At 41.5% G+C, this 21,155-nt stretch overlaps 1 protein-coding gene across 7 annotated transcripts in view; it reads left to right on the forward strand.

Moving 5' to 3' along the window:
* Positions 1–21,155, forward strand: part of HGD (homogentisate 1,2-dioxygenase) — a 54,321-nt gene that overhangs the window by 10,969 nt on the left and 22,197 nt on the right. For 4 of the 7 annotated variants that reach the window (XM_019922775.3, XM_073804192.1, XM_073804191.1 and 1 more), the window contains 4 exons: positions 1,613–1,684; positions 2,517–2,605; positions 6,530–6,635; positions 21,084–21,143. In XM_019922775.3, coding sequence (XP_019778334.1) covers positions 1,613–1,684; positions 2,517–2,605; positions 6,530–6,635; positions 21,084–21,143 — 327 coding nt within the window. Of the gene's footprint in view, positions 1–1,612; positions 1,685–2,516; positions 2,606–6,529; positions 6,636–10,017; positions 10,157–21,083; positions 21,144–21,155 lie in introns of all 7 variants that reach the window. The other 3 variants (XM_073804188.1, XM_073804189.1, XM_073804190.1) reach the window with 1 other exon arrangement.

Here is a 21,155-nt window from a genome sequence, read left to right on the forward strand (position 1 = left end):
CCATTGCTTTCTAGGTCATAACATTTCACATTTGATATTCCTTCCAAATATGGGCAGCTGTTGCCCTGATCATTGCTCCCACATCCAGGTGTGTTACATCAATCTCATCCTGCTCCAAGCTGCTGAGGATTCTGGAGGGTTTATCCTCCACCCACTTACTTCCTTCTTATATCTCTTAAAGACATGTACTCAGATGGTGGCATTTCACTCACTGAGTGACGCTGCACTTTCATTATCGTGGGCTAAAATTAAGTATTGATACATTTATGAGGAACAACTATGGGAAGAAAATGGCCTTTTTTTTGATGTTTAAGTTAGAGAAAAGGGGGTTCTAACCCTACTTAGATCAGGATACATACACTCGTGTTAGAATAGGCTCTAAGGGGGACTTCCCTGGTGGCGCAGTGGTTAAGAATCTGCCTGCCAATGCATGGGACAGGGGTTCGAGCCCTGGTCAGGGAAGATCCCACATGCCGCGGAGCAACTAAGCCCGTGCGCCACAGCTACTGAGCCTGAGCTCTAGAGCCCGTGCTCCACAGCGAGAGGCCACTGCAACGAGAAGTCCGCGCACCACAACTAAGGGTAGCCCCAACTCTCCACAACTAGAGAAAGCCCATGCACAGCAATGAAGACCCAACCCAGCCAAAAATAAATAAATAAATAAATAGAATAGAACAGGCTGTAAGGGAAAAACTAAATCAAACAGTAGATATCTACTGAGTACCTTCTATAAACCGGGCACAAGGCATATAGAGGTAAACAAGATGCCATAGTTCCATCCTTCATGGAGCTTATAAACTAGCAGAGAAGCCAGACAGTGAACAAGAACTCACAGGTGTGTTTAAGTGTTGTCAAAATAAGTTTTAGGGGCTCCGCACACTTTACTTTATTGAGAAACTCCCTTTTTTTCCTCTGGATGAAAAGTAAATTGATGACAATCAGAATGAACTCCATTGTGCCACTGAGGACAGATCTGGCTATTCTCCTGAAAGCCACGCATATCTTCAAAACTTGTTTTCCTACATCCACATAGATGCAAATATATTTACAAGTGCTCCATAGATGAGCCAGATGATATAGGTTTTTGCCTGCAGCGAGGCTGGTTGGAGGGCTTTTTCTCAAGGGTTTTGCTGTCAGATTGGATCCACACACTCTTTACAGCTACTTGTTTCATCATATGAAGGGGAAGTGGAGCTCCAACCTCAGGGAGGTTGCAAGCCAGGCCAGCCAGATCTTACTAACCTGGAGTTGAGGTGATGCCTGAGCCATCTCCCCTCTCAGGAACTCCCTGATGGGTCCAGAATTAAAGAACCTGTTCTTGGAGTGGGATAATTAAGAATAAGCCCATAAATCAACTAAGTACAGCTAAGGATGGAAAGTCCATGTAATATCCAGCACTCTTCTCCCAATTAATTGGTGGTCTTTAAAATTCACACAGAGGAATTATCTTTCCTAAATGGTTCACATGCCAAGACATAGCAAAGATGTTATGTATAGAATGTGATACACAAACATATGTCATAAAGAAATTCTTACCTTCATAGACAGTCAAAATAGCAAAATACTCTTTAAATCCCATTAATGGTGGCCTTTGTGTCTTTGTCACATGCAGTACATTTCTGGATTCGGTAATGAGTGTGCCTCAGAGGATCCTCGCTGCCCAGGTGCCCTGCCAGAAGGACAGGTATGAGTGAATAGAATATCAGCTTGGAGAACTCTGAATTATAGAAATGAATGACCAGCTTTCAGGCCAAGTGCTTCTACCCACCATCTTGAAAATTAGCCTGTGAACTGTCTAGGAGTTTCACAAATCATTAAGACAATTAGGATGCAGAACAATGACAATACAAAGTTAAAGTTGGATAATGGTTACCTATGGCAAAGCACTTAGTCCCAGAAAAGTAACATTAAATTTAAGGCTTTCAAGAAGATCCCCTAGGTCCGGGGTTAAGGGACTTCCTTAAAGTTCCCTTGAACAGCATAAGATATGGCAATGATGAGAAAATAATCAGTCCTTGTTAAAAAAAAAAAAAATGTGTGCACAAAGATGTTCATACTAGTGTTGGTTAAAATAGCAAAAATATGGCAAACAAAAATTTTGTCAAAAATTTTTAAGAACATTTCATGGCATGAAAAAATGCTCATGATATAGTGTTTCCTCTTTTTTTTAAGTGCTAATTATTAACAGGACTACACATATCATAGCGTTGCCATTTTGGAGGATAAGAATGGAAGGAAATATACTCATATGTCAACATTGGGTTATTTCTGGATGGTGAGATAATGGGTTATAGTTTATAAATTTTCTACAATAAGCATGTACTACTTTTCTAATCAAGGAGGAAAGTCACCTAAAACATTATTACAAGAAGGACGTATGGGTTGGAGATGGTCATGTGCAGTGAGTGGCTCAGAGCATCGCCATCCAAGACAGAATTCACCCACTGAGTTGTTTGATGGGAAGGTGGAATGCTTTTCTGATGGAGTGATGTCATTTATTGCCTCCTTTGTTTTAGAATAATCCTCAAGTTTGCCCTTACAATCTGTATGCTGAGCAGCTCTCAGGATCAGCTTTCACTTGTCCACGGAGCAGCAATAAAAGAAGGTAAAAGGATTAGGTTAATTCTGACCTGCCGTCTATGGGAGCTATGACTAGTATTTAGTGCTGCCTCCTATACCTGGGCCACAGCCTCCCAGGGTTGCCCAAGATCCTGCTTCTTACAGGCTGTGCTCTGGGTCATAGTGAGGGGAGGATGAACCTCATCTCCAGCTAGAATCAAGTGACTGATAGAAGAAGGGGAGAGAGCAGCTGCACAGAGCCTAGAAAACAGACATGTCTAGTTCCATTTATAATTTGTTGCTTGTACTCAGAAGAAAGTCTTCCTCACAGTCTGGCCTTCCCCTGGGATTGTGCAGTTGAGTTCCGAATTTTGATTTACTTGGGAGTTTTTTTTATAATGATTAACTCAAAATTATAGAAGATTCAGTGCAATATCTTCCTCAGCTGACTAGAAGTATTATGTTCTTTGGATGAAAACGTTGGATAATCCAAGCTTGGGTTAGATGAAAGGTCATGTATTATGGCCCCTGGTGGTTTGAATTAATAAGGATTTTTCTCCTCGGATTTTGTCTTTGCTGGAAACCAGCACATTCATTAGCACAACATGTCATGATCCATGTTTGCTCTAATCCTACAAGCCAGGTCAATGAACTCAGTCTCTTGGTTAACTCCTATGGGGCAGGTTGGTTGCAGTACCTGTTGTGGTTTAGGGAAGCAGTTGAGTGTTGTGACTTAAACAAGCAGTGTCTAATTATGGGAATTTCAGAATAGAACACCTGTGTAGAGGGCTGCTGCTTATATTGGAGTTAGGGGGAGGAGGGCAGGCAGTCTTGTACTGCTTAGTGGAAGGTGATTGGGTTTGTCTCCAGCGAGTCCTCCTGAGAAGTAAATGAGATAGTGAGAACAAAAGCACCATGGACTACACAAATGATAGGTTGTTTCCCTTAGGGGTTAATCGTGCCCACTCTGGAGGCAGGCCTCCTGAGTTTAAATCCTGGTTCCTTCTCTTTCCAGCTATGTGACCTTGGGCAGGTCATGTACCCTCCAAGAGCCTTCTGGTTTCTCATTTGTAAAAGAGATAATAATAGTACTTATCTCATAGCTGTGATGAGGATTAAGGGAAAGAACATATGTAAGGTGCTTAGCACATTGCCGGGTACATGGTGAGTGCTCAATTAACATTAATTTTTATCATCATCATTATTGCCACAGTAGCAGAGTGTCTCCTTCCAATACAGTGTATCCCTAGAAGGCTGTCGGAAAACTGAGTGGCAGGTGCTATGCTACCATGTCAATATCAATATTGCTTCCCTCTCGATAGATCTGTACATGGAGGGGGAAGAGATAGTTTCCCATACTTGTCAAATCAAGATTAATTCTATCACTATTTAATCATCTCTCTCTCTCTCTGCAAGCCCAGATAGCCAAGGTAAGGTAAGCACACAGACAATTCCTGTCAATTCTAATTTATGACAGCCTGGCCTCCATGACTATGTTCTTGACTTTATGACCCATTCACTAACTGGACACCTGGACTCTGGATTCTGCTGCCTGCCCCCATTATTCAGCAATATCTTCAGTCAGCAGGAGCAGAGCTCTGTTCCAGGAGGCTGAAAAGGAGCTGTTGGCATTTCATTAAGATGCTGGCACCATTCCCTGAATCAGAATTAAATCTCTGTCCAGGGCAGTGTAGTGCTGCCTGGGGAGTTTTATAAACTCAGCCAAAAAACAAGGGACACTAGGCATGGTTCACCCATCTGTTTAGAACTCTTCAAAGGTATCCACAAGAATTTTGTGAAAATGCTCAAAATCCCCAGTGGGAAGATGGAACCAGCCCCATCCATAGATGAGAAAGCCTGAAATTCCTACATTTAGTCACTACTCATTTAAGCCACAGAGTTCAGGAACTCCCCACCCCCCACCCACAAACTATCAGAGAGTATATCTATCAGGGGTTGATTTTTATCTGATTAGTTAGCTGATCCCTTAGGTCCTGAGAAGGTGAGAGCCAGCACAGAGAATGTAGGAAATCTGGACCATCATAAAAACCCAGATGATTAGGGGTAGACAGATAGACAATTCAACACACATCTAGTAATTGAGCACCTACTGTGTGCCAGGCATTCTAGGTACATAAACTCTGAATCCTCACAACAATCCTAGGAGATAAGGATGAGGAACATAGGATCAAGAAAGTTTTGGGAATTCCCTGGCGGTCCAGTGGTTAGGACTCTGAGCTTTCACTACTGAGAGCCTGGGTTTGGTCCCTGGTCAGGGAACTAAGATCTCACAAGCCAGGCAGGGTGACCAAAAAAAAAAAAAACAAACAAGAAAGTCTTGTAACTTGCCCAGGATCACACAGCCGGTTCTAAAATACACACACACATGTTCTCAATTCCATATAGAACCTAGAGAGGCCTAGTTAATTCATGGCCCGAAGTCCAATGTCTGAGATTACTTCACCTAGAGCTAGAGGAATCAAAAGAAAACTGAACAAGTCTAGCTAGCCCTTTAATCTCCCAAATGGCTCAGTGTAGGGCCAGGTCAGTTCTACCCCCTGAAGTAGACTGTCCTGGGGCTTAAAGGGCTAGAGCTTGTTCAAGCAGGTCTGGTCTTCCATTGCCCCAAGTGGTGTTCCTCTTCCTGCTGTACCCTGTCAAGGTAACAGCCTCTGAAAGGACTTGGGTCCCTCTTCTGGATGGTTCTCCTCCTGGTGTCCTTCAGGGTTCCTTCATCAGAGTCTTCTCTTCCTGAAACAAAGCCAGAAATGTACTATAAGAAAGTAAAGATGGATGCTGTTATAATTTTAGATATGTTAATTTCCTAAACATCTTACAAATTAACATCAAAAAGACAACCGAGGGCTTCCCTGGTGGCGCAGTGGTTGAGAGTCCGCCTGCCGATGCAGGGGATGCAGGTTCGTGCCCCGGTCTGGGAAGATCCCACATGCCGCAGAGCGGCTGGGCCCGTGAGCCATGGCCGCTGCGCCTACGCGTCCGGAGCCTGTGCTCCACAACGGGGGAGACCACGACAGTGAGAGGCCCGCGTACTGCAAAAAAAAAAAAGAAAAAAAAAGACAACCCAATAAAAAAATGGTAAAGGACTTGGGCAAGTAATTTATAGAAAAATTCCAAGGGGCCAATAAACATACAGATTCTCAACCTTACTCATAATAATGGTAATACAAAATAAAAATGAGATAGTATTTTTTACCTACAAGGCCAAAATTAGTAATAATACCCCCTATTTGTAAAGATGTGGGTGATCAGGCACTCTCACACATTAGTGTTGTGAGAATAAAGTGGTACAACAATTTGGCAATTTTTCTTATTATGCATTGGAAATATCTTAGAGAATGTACAAGAAAATTGTTAAGTTCTGATGTCTCTGAGGATTGGCTCTGAAGAAACTGGAGGAGAAAGCCATCTAAGTCTACCTTTTGAGACATTTTAAATTACTTGAATTATTTTTATCACTGGCATGAATTACTTCTATAATTTTAAAGAAGAAAATTGATTTATATTTCAAAAATGACAAAGAAACCACCCATATTGTCTCAATCTGTGTAGGACTCCTTGTCCTCACTTTCCAGAGCCAGAGCAAGGATTAGTATCCAATATGTACATAAGCTAATGTTTTTCTGTGGATTTGCCTGCACAGATATCCCTCAAGGTACTTTCCCTTCCTTTATAGTTGTCATTGGGAAAGGCAATTCTTTTTTTGTCAGTATGGAAATAACCAAGGGCTAGAGGCTCAATTTGAAGAGTGATGGATCGTGTGGAAAGGTGAGAAGAGGCCAGGGCTATGGGCAGCAGTGGCTATTAAGAAATGATGCTGTGTCATTGCTTCTCACATTAAAGCCCACAGATCATTGTTGACTTGAGCGTCTTCCTAATGGTATTTCCTGAGCCAGTCTGTGCGTCACTCATAACATCACCCTAAGGCTTACGTGTCCTTGTTTCCCCCCAGCTGGCTATATAGGATTCTACCTTCGGTTTCTCACAAGCCTTTTGAATCCATTGACCAAGGCCATGTCACTCACAACTGGGATGAAGTTGATCCTGACCCTAACCAGGTAACCTGGTCCTGTATTCACAGGAGAATAGCACGTATCCAAAGCCTTAAATATAAACATTTAAGTCTAACCTGGGTCTTTGAGGAATTAGACAGATTTTTAAAATAAATGCTAAAGTATATCTGTTCTTTTGCTTAAACTTGGGTAGGCATTTTGGAATTGATTGACCGTGCCTGTGCACGTGTGTGTGTGTGTGTGTGTGTGTGTGTGTGTGTGTGTGTGTGTGTGTATAAGCTTTCGTTTTTCTAGCCTAATGGCTTTAGGAGTGCTCCAGTGAGTTGAATGAATGGAAATTATATAGGCTCGTGAAAATACATCTACACATCCGTAGGTTGGTTGGTTTGTTTTAATCGAAACTCACCACAGCATACTGAAAACACATTCAATACTTATGCCTCTGAAAAGAGGCCTCTGATATGGAGAAGAGAGGCTTGTTGTCTGACCTGGTTTCTGTAAGTCTAGTGTCACCTAGGAACTTCCATTCCTTGCCTAAGAGTTTCCTTCTTTTGATCTAGTGACAGGCTTTCCCTCTGCATATCAGTATTATTTATGTACTCTACTTTCAGTAACAAGACAGACCCATTGCTATAATGGACTGAGCTCCTTTTTTTTTTTCTTTACCTTTTGAGCACCCCAGTGTATTCCCTTTGTCCCTGAGTTTAGGTACATGTCACTGATAACTAGAGCATAATGGAGGAAGGAAAACAGACCTGGGTTTGCATCCCTGGCCCTCTACTTGTCACTGTGTCTTTGAGCTACAGTGTTTTACCTGTAAACTGGGATAATCATGCCATCTGCCATGCAGTGCTGTTTTGTGAAGTTTACTTGACAGAACAGGTGGTGACCATGCTTCACCCAGTGCCTGGAACACAGTAGGCAAGAACCGTGACTCTGATACAGCCATTTTGATATATTCACTTAAGGGCAGTGATAGTACATGTAAATCTCAGAATTTATATTCAGGTAATTTTTTTTTCATTTTGTATTTTTTTAAATTCTGAGGTCTCCATCTGCCAAACTGGCAGAAAACAACTTCGTCTCCGTCTTCCCTGAGAATCTCTTGTTTTAAACAATGCCAAAGTAGGACTGGGGGTTGGGCCATGCTTGTTGGTCCTCTTTCACTTGGTAGTGTTGAGATGCCCATTGTTCTGCTGCTATCGTGTCAGGCCTGGGCATGGAATCATCTACAAGACATTTCTAGTTCTGTTGTCCCAGACATGCCACACAACCATTTCTTCCTTCTGGGAGTTGCTAAGACATGGGCTCAAGGGTCCCCTCTGTATTCAAAGTTCACACAAATTGATCAGTCTCTCTCCCTCCCCTTCCCTCCACTCTCCTCTCCTTCCACAACTCCTTCCCACAGCCCAAGGAAATCTTCTGTTTCCTCTTGGTTTGCCAAGATGTTTGGTCTATATACCTGCTAATCCCCTTCCCTCAAATGCTTAGACTTTTTGTAGAACAAGACAGAATAATTTAGAGTCACTTTTGTTTTCCTGCCCTGCTCCATCTTTTCCCTAATTATGGAAATCTCAGAGAACCAAGTATCTGCTTGAGTGCTACTCACCCCTCTCCAACAGGGACAGGAGGAGAAGACTTAAGAGTGGAAAAATATGTGAGTTAGCAACATACAATATCACCCATCTCACAGTCATTTTGAAGCCAAGACATCCTGTTTAAATAACTGACCCTTAAACTTGTGTGAAGTTTAGTGCATGAAGCAGACATCCTCCCTGGTCTACCACTGGCCTATATATTGCCTTTGAGCCTATGGGAAAAGGCAGCCCAACCCCCAACCCTGCAGGCACAGTCCTCTGCTGAGACACTGCCCCTTTCCTCTTCAGCAGATCAGGGCCCTGTGCTGGACACAGTTTGCACAGCCAACCTGTGGACCCCATCTTTACCTGTCTGAGTCTCACCTGGGATCCTAATCCAACCCCATACATCCTTCTCTCCCACACTCTGGGGTTAGGAACCCATCTGGCAGACACACTCATTTAACCATTTACTTCCCCACTCATCTCACAAAGGGCCATAAATCATTCTATCCAAAGTCACTGTTCATTCTTTGAGAATCTGCTTGACTCCTCAATGGGTTACATCTCAAATTCTCCAATTTCTCTCTTAGAGTTACAATGGTCATACTTGTTTGTTTTAGATTAATAAATAGACCTGACTGCTTAATAATAGGACTCCATCTTTCATTAGAAAAAATAAAGGATGGTTGCCTATACCTCTATAGGATTCTTGGTCAGGCTAAAAATTAAACATTTATTATATACTAGCTTTGGAAGGTTGAGAAGGTATTTGAACCACAGTAAGTTTTCTAATTCTTTTCTTCAGGGGGCAAAGAGAATCCCCAATTAAGTTTCTGACAGTTCTCTCAAGTAGAGCCAAATCTCATATTATACAAAGGAACAGCGTGGCTGTAAAGTCAGCAAGTAAGACAAAAATTAAGTACAAACAAAATTATCTCTGAAAAATTCCTTAAATCACCCATAAAGTATAGGATACATGGCTTTGTGTGTGCTTCTTGGTATGGTAATTCTTATGCACACTAAATTTGAGAACAATTAAGCATTGACTAAAAAGAGAGATTATAGGCAAAATCTGTAGGCAGATGTTTGGGAATTCAAGTCGTGGAGCCCTTGAGGTAGCTATCGACCAGTGGTGTATAGGGTGGAGAGGGGAGTTCCAATGCCTCTGCCTGCTCATATCACCCACACAGTTATCTAAATCTCTTTATACATTGTCATAGATTTGTGCGTGGTTGTGTTGGCAACAGTGGAGCCACACCTATACCATTTTGTTTGGGGTGGGGAGGTGAGGTTTTAAACCTAACCTTTAAGGAAAATGTGAGTGTGATGTGTAATATGTAATATGCTCAGTAATATCCTTTTATTATATAATATTATTATTGCTATGACTACTATCAATACATCTTTTAAAACATGAATACAACACTTCACAATGATTATTTGGGGGTACAAGTGGCTTATCCATGGAAGCTAACCTCATTCTGATAGAATTTTTCTGGTTTTGTCTTATTATAAAAGTAATGTATACTTATAAAAACTTAAATGTTATAGAAATTAACAAAGTAGAAAATGGAAATCTCGCCCATATGTGAGAGTCAAGTACATCAGTTGTGCATGTTAATTCATTATTTCATAAGTAGTTAACATACATTTTGAGAGAAAAGTTTGAGGAAACTGCATTTAAAAGCCTGAGTTAATATAGAGGCAACAAAATAGCTGCATCAGAAATTTCCGCTTGCTTTCTAGTAGAACCTTGATACACATTTGTTTCCTTCTCCCCTTCCCCATTTCCTTGCTTTGCATTTTCCCTTGAACTTGTTACCTTCCTCCTGTTTTGAATCTTTCAGATGCTTTCTACATAGTGGCCACCAAATATATTTCTTCTCCAGGATTTCCCCTGCTCATTTTCAATGTTGTGCTCACACATGTTGGGACAGATGTGCCCCAGAACTCGATCATGCCTCTTTGGACACCAGCTCCATCAAGGTAGAGGTTTATCCTCCTCCCACTCTGTAACCTACACCTGCCATCCTGCTTCCCTTGTCCTGATACACACCCTGGCTGTTCTTGCAAAATCTATCCTTTTGTCTTTTCATTTACACCTTCTTGACAAGTTAATATCTCTTTCCAATTTTATGCTTCATTAATTAACCATAGCAATCTGCATTCATCACTTCCCCCCCATCTCCTTGTAACCTCTTCCAAATATGTACTCCATACTCAAAGAAAAAGTCTGAGAAAATTATATTTAGATACACATCTGACAGTTCTTCTCAGCTGAAACCTGTATAGTAGGTATGTTTTCACCTATCACAGACCAAATCCAATGCTTCATCAGCTTCACCAACTCCCACGTTAGTCATCTCTGGGAATTTGAGAACATGAGAATTACTTAATATTACCTCCAAGGGAGCATTATGGGATATGCTACCATCACCGTGTTCTTTGATACCCTCCCAGGGGAAACTATGCCCCCAAACCTTCATTTTCTTTTAGGGTATATTTAATTAATCATCTAAGAATTAATGCAAACTGGTTTTGAGTGTATTTATATTCAGCTGTGGACATAACAAGTTCAATCCATTAATATCTCACATAAGAAATATACCTAATTTTGTTCATCATGCACCTTCCTCTAACTTCTGGAATCCCAGAATTTAACAAACAAATCTGCATCTAATTTAACTGTGAGTTTACAGATTTCAATTAGCATTCCTGAATCAGCATTCCTCTTTTAAACGTCAGAGTCCTTTAAAGTTTATCTTTGTTATCACTACAGCCCTAATGTCTTGATTGTTGGAAAGTCAGACTCTTGACTCAGTTAAGCCTCAGCTGAGGAAATTACCTTTTAGTTCTCAATCAATATCATTTGGACCAAGTGAGAAACACCTCAAAGCTAATTAAAGATTATATCATAAAATTCCCTCTGCCTCCAGGACATACAAATTATCAAAAATGTTTCAAAACAATACATTGTTAGTGGGTGTTTGATGCCTTATTTGTCAAACTCTTTAGATCTCACTATCCTAAAAGCCCCCTCCCTCCAAAAATGTCTTGGATTTCCCACCTCTTTAAGCTTTTGCCCAAGTCTCTCCTATTCATAGCAACTTCTTGAGAAAGTAATCTAAGCCCACTTTATCACCCCTATTCACTCCTAACCCTTTGCAATTCAACCTGCCCAGATCACTCTACTGAAAGTATGTATACCTTCTTTAAACAACAATAATGCACCCCTTACCATTAATACATGTTTTTATTCAAAACTTACATAAAAGTGTCAATGCCTAATAATCCCACCAATGCAGAGTTAACCACTTCTAGTGTTTTGGTTTCTTTCTTTCCAGTCCTTTTCTTTGCACATATATGTAAATAAATAAGGTCTGGGGTCTCATGTAGCCAGAGACCAAAAGTAATTGAAAATAATCCCAATCTTCATTTGCTTCCCCTGAAAACATTAAGGAGCATCCAGGCTATGACCCACAGCAACACTTTTCAAAATCCCCATCCCCCAATTTTTCCTAGACTCCAACCCTCTCACACCTAGTCTTCCCCAAGCTCCTCAGGCCTGGACCACTTGTTCATGGCTTGCCTCTGCCTGCCCCTACCTTCTGCCTCTAGAAAATGACACAGTGTAGTTCCTCATCCCATTTTCCCAGGGGACACACACACACACACACACACACACACACACACACACACACACACACACACAACATTGATCTACATGGTGAGACTGGAGTTCAAAGGACTGAGGGAGTGGGAATGAGCAAAGCAGAATTTTCCATAGGGAGCAGGGAAGGGAAGGGGAAGAGGCTGTGCATGCTCTTATATTAATGCTGTTTATGTCTGTCTTTCTCTATCTGACTTCACTAAGTAGAGATTATCATACTACTTATATGTGGAATCTAATATATGATAAAAATGAATTTATTTACAAAACAGAAACAAACTCACAGACAGAAAACAAATTTATGGTTACCAAAGGGGAAAGGGGGAGGAGGGATAAATTGGGAGTTTGGGATTAGCAGATACAAACTACTATATATAAAATACATAATCAATAAGGTCTTACTGTGTAGCACAGGGAACTATACTTAATATCCTGTAATAAACCATAATGGAAAAGAATATGAAAAAGAATATATATACATATATGTGTATAACTGAATCACTCTGCTGTACACCAGAAACTAACACAACATTGTAAATCAACTATACTTTAATTTTTAAAAAGGTAGTTACATATATATTTACTGTAAGTACAGTCATTCTCTAATACAGTTTTACATTCTGCTTTTCTTAATTTATTTAAACATCATATTTTGTGCCTTTTTCCAGGTCTTTGTGGGGTTTTTTGGGGTTTTTTGTTTTTTTGCGGTTCGCGGGCCTCTCACTGTTGTGGCCTCTCCTGTTGTGGAGCACAGGCTCCAGACGCGCAGGCTCAGTGGCCTGGCTCACGGGCCTAGCTGCTCCGCGGCATGTGGGATCCTCCTGGACCGGGGCACGAACCCATGTCCCCTGCATTGGCAGGCAGACTCTCAACCACTGCGCCACCAGGGAAGCCCTCCATGTCTTTTTAAACTCTTTGAGTGTAGATGATTTTTCATGTGGCATAATTATCCAATACATGTTTATAATTCCTCTGTTGTCAGATATTTAGATTGTTTCCATTTTTACTATTATAAATCATCCATGGCTAAATACAATCCTTTTCTCCTCAACGTCCCAAAGCCTGGAACAGTTGACTTCCCTCTTTTCTTTTATTTTTTTAACATCTTTATTGGAGTATAATTGCTTTACAATGGTGTGTTAGTTTCTGCAGTGTAACAAAGTGAATCAGCTATACATATACATACATCCCATATCTCTTCCCTCTTGCGTCTCCCTCCCACCCTCCCTATCCCACCCCTCTAGGTGGACACAAAGCACCGAGCTGATCTCCCTGTGCTATGCAACTACTTCCCACTAGCTATTTTACATTTGGTAGTGTATATATGTCCATGCTATCTATTTTACATTTGGTAGTATATATATGTCCATGCCACTCTCTCACTTCGTCCCAGCTTACCCTTCCCCCTCCCTGTGTCCTCAAGTCCATTCTCTATGTCTGTGTCTTTATTCCTGTCCTGCCCCTAGGTTCATCAGAACTTTTTTTTTTTTTTTTTAGATTACCCTCTTTTCTTCCTGGATCTCTGTCGTTTCCTGTGTTCTGTGACATTGTGTAAACCTGCAAAACAGGCCATCTCCAAGGTCCTGAACTAGACTCTCTTGCCCCTGCCCTGTCTCCATCATCCTCCTGGGAGAGAGGGAAGTACTTACTCTCTCCTGCTGCTCACTTCCTCTTCCTTCTTGTCTTTCTTACCTTCTTTTTTTCTTCTCTTTCTTTTCACCCCCATTGGCCCTTCCCCTCTGTATTAGTTTGCTAGGGCTGCTTTACAAAGTACCACAGACTGGGTGCTTTAAACAATAAAGGTTTATTTTCTCACAGTTGTGGAGGCAAGATGTCTGAGATCAAGGTTTCAGCAGCTGGGTTTCTTCTGAGGCCTCTCGACTGGCTTGCAGTTGGCTATCTTCCCCTGTGTCTTCACATAGTCTTCCCTCTCTACGTCTCTGTGTTCAAATTTCCTCATCTTATAAGGACACATCATGCTGATCAGAGCCCACCCAAATGACTTCATTTTAACTTAATCACTCTGTAAAGACCCTATCTCCAAACACAGTTATATTCTGAGGTACTAGGGGTTTGGACTCCAACATACGAATTTTGGGGAGGAGACAGTTCAGCCCAATTCTCCCTTTGCTTCCTCCCCTTTCCTTCCAATTATCAGTTAGTGAGTCCCACTTTCATTGGACTCTGTTTTAGAGATGAAGGGTTAATTGCTGCTTATAAGAAATACCCAGCTTTGGTGAACTAAGAGGAGGAATTCCTTGAGCAACAGGGGGGGTTTCTAGCCCACTTCACTTCCCACCTATCCCCACATGTCTACATCTCTGCAGGTAGAATTATAGATATCTAACTTCACCCAACCTAATTTCAGCCCAAAGCTTGGTATAACCTGGTAGGCCATGTTGCAGGAAGTCAGTCCCACCACTCGGGTTTGGAAGCTATTCTGGGGCTGCCTTCATTGCAGAACCTCATTTATACTCTAGCATCCACTTCTTCTCCCTCTTGCCATCTTCCACATGTTTTACTTTTTAAAATCTAACGAACATCATTCGTTCCCATGACATTAACTATTACCTCTCTGCAATACATTTTACAAATCTCCCCACCAACTTCAAACCCCACAGGAGACATTGCCATGTGTATGTCCCAACTCAACAGGATCCATACTGAAGACATCATAGTCCCATCCAAACTTTCCTCTCTCTCTGGCTTCTCTGGGTCTGTTAATGACACAACCATTCTTTCACACTCAACCTGCTATTACCCCTCCCCTCCACTGCCCAGCCAATCCTTAGAGTCATCTTTGAGAACTTCTTTCTCTCTTTACATTGAATTAGGTGCCATGTCTATAGAATGGTGATTCCCACCTACATAAAAGTTACCGGGGTGACTTGTTGAAAATGTAGATTCCCCAGACTCCCCACCCAGAGATTCTAATTCAGTAGGTCTAGGATGATGCACAGGAGCCTCTCTAGATGATTTCCATTCAGATTGGCTCTGGACCACACTTTAAGAAACACTGCCGTAGCATTTGCTCCCAAGATGTCTCTGGTATCTGTATTCTCCTTCCTTTTCTTCACACCCCTGGTCTGGACCTCTTTTCCTCTTACCAGGACTGTTAAAATGGCCTCCTAACTGATCTGTGTGTCTTCCCACCCTATCCCACACATTGCTGCCAGACTCAACTTACTAAATTATCATTCAAAAATATTTAAATCCTGCCATTAACGCTCCCTCCCACTGCCCAGCCAATCAAGTGCAGGCTCCCACGACAGGTGATTCTTATTGTATCTTTCAAGACCTTCCCTCTCTTCCATGTCCTCTACCCATCAGCCACACTGGAACTTTCACCATTCCAGGACAATACTCTAAATTTTCTTGCCTGGGTGCTTTATGCTCTTTCATCTACTTAGAATTTTCTCTTCTTCCCTCACAAGTATCCACCCACCCAAATGCCACCCATAATTTAAGATTCATCTTAAATTCCACCTTCTTCACTGAACTCTTTCAATATTTCTCAGAGTATTTGAGAGTAGGATCTATGTCTCCATCATTTTCATATAACCTGCAGTGTCCAGCACATGCCTTCTTCCAAACGGTAGAATCACAAGTATTTGTTGAAGTAACTCCCTGATAGCTCAGATCCGATCATCCTATAAATAGACTAGATTACATTTCTCTAAATGCATTCACTGGCACTTGCCAACACCGCAGCGCACATTGCCCTGTTCAGCCCTTTTGGACAGTTTGCTGGCTCTTTTTAAGTACATCTCCATCAACTTGCACTTCACTGCTTGGAAAGATGTTGAAGCTGTATGCAAACCAGATTATTTTATTGTGTGTGTCTCTTATTGCTCGTGTGTAAGAATGTTAAATATGCCCTGTACCAGGAATTATTCCTGAGGGAACATTCCTGCTTATATTTCTCTTCCAAAGTCACTTCCAGTTATCCATTTCCTTGTTTTTCAATCATGAATTGCCCATACTTGCAGGGTCTTCTTGTTCCCTGAGGGCAGAGACTGTCATGTTCACCTCTGGTACCTAGCACAAAACCTGGCACAAGGAGTGGTACAATAAATCATTTGAATGAGTTAATATATAGGGATTGGACAAGAATGCTGACTTTGAAGGACCTTAGCAGGATTTGGGTCCCAGGAGTCAGACTGGGCCAAGGCAACTCAGCACCTGAGGAGCAGTAGATAAGGGCCCAGATTAGAGGACCAAGTACAAGACCATTAAAAGGAGGCAAAGCCTGGGAGCCATGGAGATCATGAATGGTTTGGAAAGCAGATCAAGACAGGCTGAGATTAAAGGGCTCAGGGTTTAGGTTGCTAAGGGAGGCTGAGAAATTGTTGGTATCAGTTCTTAGTAAAGAAAACTTACCTGCTCTAAACCATTTGTCTTGTCACTTTAAAATAGAGACAATAATTATGGGAGCCTTAGAGGGTTGTTGTGAGAATTAAATGTCATCCAACAAATATTTATTGAGTGACTACTATGTTTCATGCTCTGGGTGCTGAATAATGGATATAAAGCCCTTAACTTTACCCTCAAGGGCAAGGTCAAATAGGAATCCAGGTTTCTATCCATGAAAAAATGTCATCTAAATACTATGCTGGCTCATCTTTTTTTGTCTTCTCATGAAAGACTTTTAAAAGGCTAAACAAAGTACAATGATTTGAATCTTCCTTAACTGTGCTCTATTAACTCTAATACCGCCAAAGAGTCTCCCAAAGCCTGATTTCTCTCCACATAAATTATGTTGCCTTTTTCCTCAAATTCTAGATTTGCTGAAGAATTTAATGAGCCACTGTTTTATTTTATCCCCCTGTCCCATCTTCCCTAGTCTGGGCTGAAACTCACTGTAGTACATTACCCTGGACCTCTCCTAGCCATAGCTGCTGCTAACAACTGTTTGCATATTATGATCACAAAACCATCTACAAGTTACTTCCAAAATCTGGGATAGATGTTATCAATTTCTAATGATATGTCTACCTCTAGCCCACCAGTGTTGTTGAGAGTATCCAACTCATCCAATCTAGTTGAGTCCAAGGCAGCTTTGGAGGGAATCTTATGTAGTGTTGAAGGTGATACTCAGATCATCCAGTACACCTCTCAATCTTCTGACTTTGGAAATACTGAGTCCAATTCTTTGGTTTCATTTACATCCCTGAGCATGAATTTCAAATCCTGATCATTAAATATTGCCATGATTCTCCTACTCCTTTGGTAACCTTAAAGAATTTTTAATTCTAACTTTAGTCTCTGTTGAAGATGCTTTCCAAATTATTTTTGACCATCTCACTTCTAGTAAGCAAGAGTTTATTTTCCAACAGAATTTGCAGACCACAGCTGCAAAATATGTGAAGCAATGATAGAACTGAAAGGAGAAACAGAGTTAATCCACAATTATAGTTGGAAACATCAACACCTCTCTCTCAACAGCTGATAGAACAACTGGACAGAAAATCAGAAAGGATATGGAAGAACTGAGGGGTTTTCACATGTGTAAAGAACTGACTTACATTTTAGAAACAATCTCAGCACTTTTAGAAACATTTGTCAATTTACTAGCTATTGCCTGAATGTCATTTTGACTTCCAAAAGTCTCACAAATTTGCTTTAGTCTTGTTTTTTGAGATACTAGCAATGTTCTCAGTGTCTTATATTTGTTCATTCATTCAATCATTCAATACAAATATATTAATATCCACTATAGTCAAGACATTGTATTGGGTACTTCAACTGATTTCATTGTTTTTGAAATGTTAATAATTGAATTCTTTGTGGGGGTTTCTTTAGCAATAATATAAACAAAATTAACTGTTAAAAAGTTATAGAATTAAATCAGTTAATAAGCATCCAGTGACTTGCCAGAAGTCACAGAGTAAATAGGAACAGAGGCAGCTGCAGAACCCAGGTCTCCTGGCTCAGCCCAGTGCACAGTCCCCTTGGGCTGGCCTTGGATCAGAGGGTTACTGCTCCATAGCATGCAGTTAGTCTGAATATCTGGCTTTAGCAGGAGATGTTTCCACTGTCCACTCCATAGCCTCTTCCTGTTTATCCTCTCCTCAAATTTCCCTCCCTACATTCAACATGATATTGCACCAAAACTCTTGACCCAAATCTCTTTCCTGAAGACTCAAAGCTGGCTTCTTCTTGTGGGTACTGGGTTCATCAGAACCACCTTGGGGTCTTTATTATTGTTCATGATATGCTGAGTATAGGTCCTGCACAATCCTCTGCCATCAGACTCAGCAGATAAATTACTCCTTTCCCTATAACATCTCCATCATCTGAAGGGCATCACCTTTTGCATTAGAGAAGGTTCTTCAAGACCACCACCTCATCCAGGATGTGGGCCCTATTGAAGGTATGTTACCTACATCATCACGTAGGTGCCCTTCCACCTTCCACTCCAGGCTCTCTCTCCTCATGACTGATGTGCTACAGAAGATTTTGAAAAACTGACCAGCAAAAACCTAACCAAACCAACCCATTGGCCTCTCTGATTCAGTCTTTCCTACTCAAAATGTACCAACCTCTTCTCTAGGGGCCAGGACTTTATTTCTACCCACAACAGGTATTTTTAATTTCAGGAAGATCTACAAAGGTGCTGTCATGCTGTCAAACCCAAGTTCATGTACCTGATGCACAGTGAGGCTAAACAAAATGAGATGTCAGAGTCTGGAGCAGAGAAAGATTTATTGCAAGGGCCAAACAAGGAGAAAAGGTGGCTCATGCTCAAAAGGGCCAAACTCCATGATGATTTCTGGGGAAGAGTTTTTAAAGGCAAAATTTGGGGTGAGGACTGCAGGGTGTGTGACTTTCTTCTGATTGGTTGGTGGTGAGGTAACACAGTGATGTCTCTGGAATCTCAGCCTTCTGGTTCCAACCAGTCTGGGGTCTAAGTGCTTGTTGTGAGCATATAGTCACCATCTTCTACTGGGTAGGGGTCTTAATTTCTGCAGAACAACTCAAAGATATGCATCAGATACAGATATGTATATCCCTTGAGGAGGATCCAGGAGTCCTGTGACTCTCTCTTCCTATTAAATGCTTGAGCCTGCTCTTTGGAACTCAGAGAAGGCCTAGCAAATTAAAGCCTTTTTTTTTTTCTACAAACAAGAAACAGGGGACACCTGGGAGGGCCCTGCAGGGTCCTGCTCAGTTTCAGTGTCAGTGCAACAAACCAGGTAGTGCTTTCCTATTACTGGGATTCTCTCTTGCTTACTTGCTCCCTTTTGTTTATTTCTTTTTTTCTTTCTTCTCTCTCTTTTCTTGCTCTTCTTTTTCCCTTAGGTTTGGAAAGCCTTAGACTTGTATTATTTAAACATCCTTGCTATTTGGTAACTGGCCCTAGATACAGCAATTTAGTTGATTGACTGGTTGGTTGACTAAGTGGACTTTTCTGAACATGAACATGAATAGCAATACAAAAATCACAGGCTCTCTGGGTTGGGTGTGCTCATTCTTAAACCATAGCTGCACATTAAAGTTTTTTTATAAGACAGAGCTTTTATAAAATACTGATGCCTGGGCCCTACCTTCTCAATCAGAATTAAGATTCTGATTTAATTTGTTTTGGGGTCTCAAAGACTCTCTGGGTGATTCTCACGGCTTGCCAGGGTTTAGAATCTCTGGATAGATCTAAAAGGTTGCCCAGGTAACCATTGATCGGATACTTAAATCCCTTCCATTGGGAAATTTAGAATGATGACTCCTCTTAGAACCAAGATTCTAAGTAATATTATCTTCCAGACAATCTTCCTGGGTGTACAAATCTGTGCTGCTACTAAACAGGGAAGCAGCAGGTAATGGTTCATGGTAAAAAAAAAAAAAAAAAGCCAGCAGTGCTTAGCTGTGGCCCTAGCTGATGTCAGGGAAATATCCTCCTAGGTCAATGGTGCTCAACCAGGGAATATTTGTCCCCCAGGTGACACCTGACAATGTCTGGAGACATTTTTGGCTGTTATAACTTGGGGGAGTGCTATCAGCATCCAGTGAGTAGAGGTCAGGGACGCTGCTAAACATCCTGCAATGCACAGGACAGCCCCTGCAACAAAGAATTGTCTGACACAAAACGTCAATAGTGCCAGAGTTGAGAAACCCTTTCCTAGATCCTGGGTCTCAGGTTCCCCCCACTCCCCCAGGAAATATCATCCCCAGTGGAATTAGTCCTAAACCTTTTCCTTCTCTCTGAAGCATGATTTCAACAATGTTTTTCAAGTCAACATCTTTCATTCTTTTAAAGTAGTCCCAGAATGTGATAATCCTGCTTTGCTTTTAAGAAATAAAGGCTGCTGCCTGACTGTGTACATCAGAGAAGCAGGATCATCCCAGCGCTGCCTTTTCCACGTGCTGCTTCCTTTCCCACCCAGCTGCCTCTCTGGAGTACAGAATGAGCTGAGCCCCATGACCCACTGGAGGGCCTGCCTTGACCAGGCACTGCAACCAGTGGAGCCAGCCCTCGGGGTGCAGGTCACTCCATGAGATGTCCTGAGGCTGCTGGGTTTATCAGCTGCCAGACTGCCTGGGTCAGGCCCGCAGCCAAGTTGATTAATAAGTGCTGGGCTGACACTTCTAGTAGGGCTCAGACCTGCTGATTTTATTTCCTACTTGCTTAGATCATTTCATTATTAAATTAAAGATTGTTGTGATTTAAACTGAACCGGCAGGCAGCCTGGGGACAAACACGGGGTTTGGTGAAGAAACTGAACCTGGTACTGCATTTACCAAATCCAATCTCAGCTGGGTGCTTTTTCTTTCTCTTAAAGAAATAATTCAAAACTCCAAGGGCTGGAAGTAAGAAGTAGAGCCTTCCCCTGCAGTGTCAGGAGCCCACACAGAGAGGCTGGCACACCAGGAAAGGGAGCTGATTATAAATAGCATAAAAAGCAGCATCAGTCAAAACTCACTGATGTGCCAGAGCAAAATGTTAAAAGAAATAGGAAGCAATGATTTTTTATTTTTGTAATTTAAAATGCTAAGGAATGAAGACAATATATATACATATATGTTAAACATTCACACACAACACAAACATACACCCTGCATACACACACAGAACCCAACTGAGCCCCTTTAAGGAAATGATGGATAATTATTAAATTGAAAATAACAAAATCACAAGTAGTCAGAGCCTCACAGAGTGAGCAGCTGTCCTTTTCCATGCTATTTATTGAGAAAGTCTGTGGTTTCCCGTTGTGAAATAATTTTTCTGTATGCGTATTTCTTTTCCAGCTGAGATGGAAACCATTTGAGATTCCAAAAACCTCTCAGAAGAAAGTGGACTTCGTGAATGTAAGTAAGTCA

This window comes from Tursiops truncatus, chromosome 4 (genome assembly GCF_011762595.2).
Source record: "Tursiops truncatus isolate mTurTru1 chromosome 4, mTurTru1.mat.Y, whole genome shotgun sequence".
Lineage (NCBI taxonomy): Eukaryota > Metazoa > Chordata > Mammalia > Artiodactyla > Delphinidae > Tursiops > Tursiops truncatus.